The sequence below is a fragment of the Theobroma cacao genome, chromosome 5, assembly GCF_000208745.1.
Source record: "Theobroma cacao cultivar B97-61/B2 chromosome 5, Criollo_cocoa_genome_V2, whole genome shotgun sequence".
Classification (NCBI taxonomy): domain Eukaryota; kingdom Viridiplantae; phylum Streptophyta; class Magnoliopsida; order Malvales; family Malvaceae; genus Theobroma; species Theobroma cacao.
The window spans coordinates 28776579-28779733 of NC_030854.1; the positions used below are offsets into that span (position 1 = coordinate 28776579).

The following is a 3155-nucleotide window of genomic DNA, read 5'->3' on the forward strand; positions in this document are numbered from 1 at the left end:
CGGAAGAATAGCTCGATGGCAAGTGCTATTGTCTGAGTATGACATTGTGTATGTGTCTCAAAAATCAATCAAAGGGAGCGTCATTGCCGATTTCCTTGCAGATCGAGCTAATGAAGATTATGAATCTGTAAGTTTCGATTTTCCAGATGAAGATTTGATGGTCGTCTTGCATGTAGAAGAGGTTGGTCCCAATGAACTTAATCCATGGAAGGTGTATTTTGACGGAGCATCCAATGCTTTGGGGCACGGAATTGGGGCAGTGTTGATTTCTCCAAATGGAAAGTACTATCCAGCTACGGCGAGATTGAATTTCAATTGTACTAACAATATGACGGAGTATGAGGCATTGGTAATGGGATTACAAGTAGCAATTGAGATGAAGGCTGACGCGATAGATGTTTACGGAGATTCGGCTTTAGTGATATGTCAAATGAGAGGCGAATGGGAAACTAGAGATTCTAAACTAGTTCCATATAAAAAGCTGGTTACAGAATTAAGCAAACAGTTCAAAGAAATCAGCTTCAACCATTTGCCTCGAGAAGAGAATCAGATTGCTGATGCTTTGGCCACCCTCGCAGCGATGTTCAAAATAAAAGAGGCGGCCGATGTACGCCCTTTTGATTTAGAAGTCTGTGAAGTCTCCGCACACTGCTTGAATGTTGAAGAAGAGGTTGATGGTAAGCCGTGGTATCATGATATCATGCAATACATCAAGCACCAAGCATATCCTGAGAATGTCACGGATAATGACAAGCGAACTCTTCGAAGATTAGCAATGGGTTTCTTCCTTAGCGGAGAAGTGCTCTATAAAAGGAGTTGAGATCAAGTACTCTTGAGATGTGTGGATGCTGCGGAAGCCAACAAAATAATGAAAGAAGTCCACGAAGGAACTTGTGGAGCTCATGCTAATGGACATATGTTGGCTAGACAAATTATGAGAGCTGGTTATTATTGGTTGAAGTTGGAATCAGACTGCATAAATTTTGCTCGAAAATGCCATAAGTGTCAAGTGTACGCTGATAGGATCCATGCTCCACCAGCCCCATTGCATGTTTTCACAGCACCTTGGCCATTTTCAATGTGGGGAATGGATGTGATTGGACTTATTACGTCAAAAGCCTCTAATGGACATCGATTCATATTGGTGGCCATCGATTATTTCACGAAATGGGTAGAAGCAGCTTCCTATGCCAATGTGACACAAAAGGTGGTGTGCAGGTTCATCCAAAAGGAGATCATATGTCGGTATGGGCTTCTAGAAAGGATCATTACGGATAACGCAAGCAATTTGAATGGTGCGATGGTGAAGGATGTTTGCGCTAAATTCAAGATCAAGCATCATAACTCGACAACTTACCGTCCGAAGATGAACGGAGTGGTAGAGACAGCCAATAAAAACATCAAAAAGATTATCGAAAAGATGACTGAAGTTTATAAAGACTGGCATGAGAAATTTCCTTTTGCCTTACATGCATATCGAATCTCTGTGCGTACCTCCACCGGGGCAACTCCGTACTCATTAGTATACGGTGCAGAAGCAGTTCTACCTGTTGAAGTAGAAATCCCATCATTGAGGGTGTTGATGGAAACAGAATTGGAAGATGCTGAGTGGGTCCGCTCCCGCTACGAACAGTTGAATCTGATTGAGGAGAAAAGGCTTACGGCTCTTTGTCATGGTCAGATGTACCAACGAAGGATGATGCTAGCGTACGAGAAAAAAGTTCATCCCAGGCAGTTCCGAGAAGGAGAGTTGGTTCTCAAGAGAATACTCCCTAATCAAACTGATTTTCGGGGAAAATGGATGCCGAATTGGGAAGGGCCATACGTGGTAAAGAAGGCTTTTTCATGAAGAGCTTTGATCTTGGCTGACATGGATGGGGGAGATTTGCCTAATCCGATAAATGCGGATGCGGTGAAGAAATACTATGCTTAAAAATTTAAAAATAAAATAAAAAAAAACGAAAGGGGTTCGTGTTGAAAACCCGAAAAGGGCAGCTCGTACCTAAAGAAGGAGGCTCATGCTGAAAACCCAAAAAGGGCGGCTTGAGGTTGAAAAGCAGGAAGTTAGAATGGAATTTGAATATGTCAGCCTAAGGATTGAGGTAGAAATACACCATGAATGGAGTTCCACAATTTCGCAAAGTAGGGGAAGTTAAGGAATCTGCAACCTATAGATTTGCTCAAAGCATCAATCAAGGACAATTCTTGAAGTCGAATATCATATTGTTTTCTCTTAGTGGTCTGAGTGTTCATTATTTAAAGATCTAATGTTTGCCCTGTAAATTCTGTTTGCCTTGAACTAATTGATTCCTCATATATGAAGTTCTTCTTCGCCTCTTGATTTTAACTCTTTCATTATTTACCATCCCATGATTCACATAGTGATTGTCATAGAAATGAATGATAATTGGTAAAAGAAATAAACTAATTAAGCAAGAAATTACACTCATTGTTCAGTAAAAGACTTAATGACGAAAAAAAGAATGGCAGAGCCCTGAACCAAAGGCAAAGTCAGATGTCAAAAGAGATGGTACTTAAGAGAAAATTTGGAGTTACCTGAATTCTACAAGAGGAAAGAAAACAGGCAGAGAAGATCGAAAGTGGCAGTGAAAAATCGGATGAAGCAAGAGAAAGGTTTTGGAACCTTAATGAATCATAAACATGAAAAACGTTTCATCATGTCAATCATGCATACATGCCTAGCCATGCACTCGACAAGAATCAAAATTAATTCATATCCCAAGCTTTGAGGGTCGAAATTCACTCGACTTAAAATGTTGAGATTGTAAAATTTCAATGGAAGGATTTGAGTCTTTTCCTTTTATGTTAATCCAATTAAGTTAGCATTAAAGAATTTAAATCGAACCTGTTGTGAGATAGGTCGAGCCTAAATTAAGTTTAAGAATTTTAATTTTTTAAATCGAACCTGTTGTGAGATAGGTCGAGCCTAGATTAAGTCTAGAAATTTTAAATTTTGTTTAAATCGAACCTGTTGTGAGATAGGTCGAGCCTAGATTAAGTCTAAGAATTTTAATTTTGTTTAAATCAAACCTGTTGCGAGATAGGTCGAGCCTAGATTAAGTTTAGAAATTTTAATTTGGTTTAAATCGAACCTGCTGTGAGATAGGTCGAGCCTAGATTAAGTCTAGGAATTT

The 3155-nt window shown here is 39.5% G+C and overlaps 1 protein-coding gene across 1 annotated transcript in view; it reads left to right on the top strand.

Moving 5' to 3' along the window:
- LOC108661992 overlaps nucleotides 1-820 on the top strand; it is a 15497-nt gene extending 14677 nt beyond the window's left edge. The window contains exon 2 of the mRNA XM_018120994.1: nucleotides 75-820. Coding sequence (XP_017976483.1) covers nucleotides 75-820 — 746 coding nt within the window. The remainder of the gene's footprint in view (nucleotides 1-74) is intronic.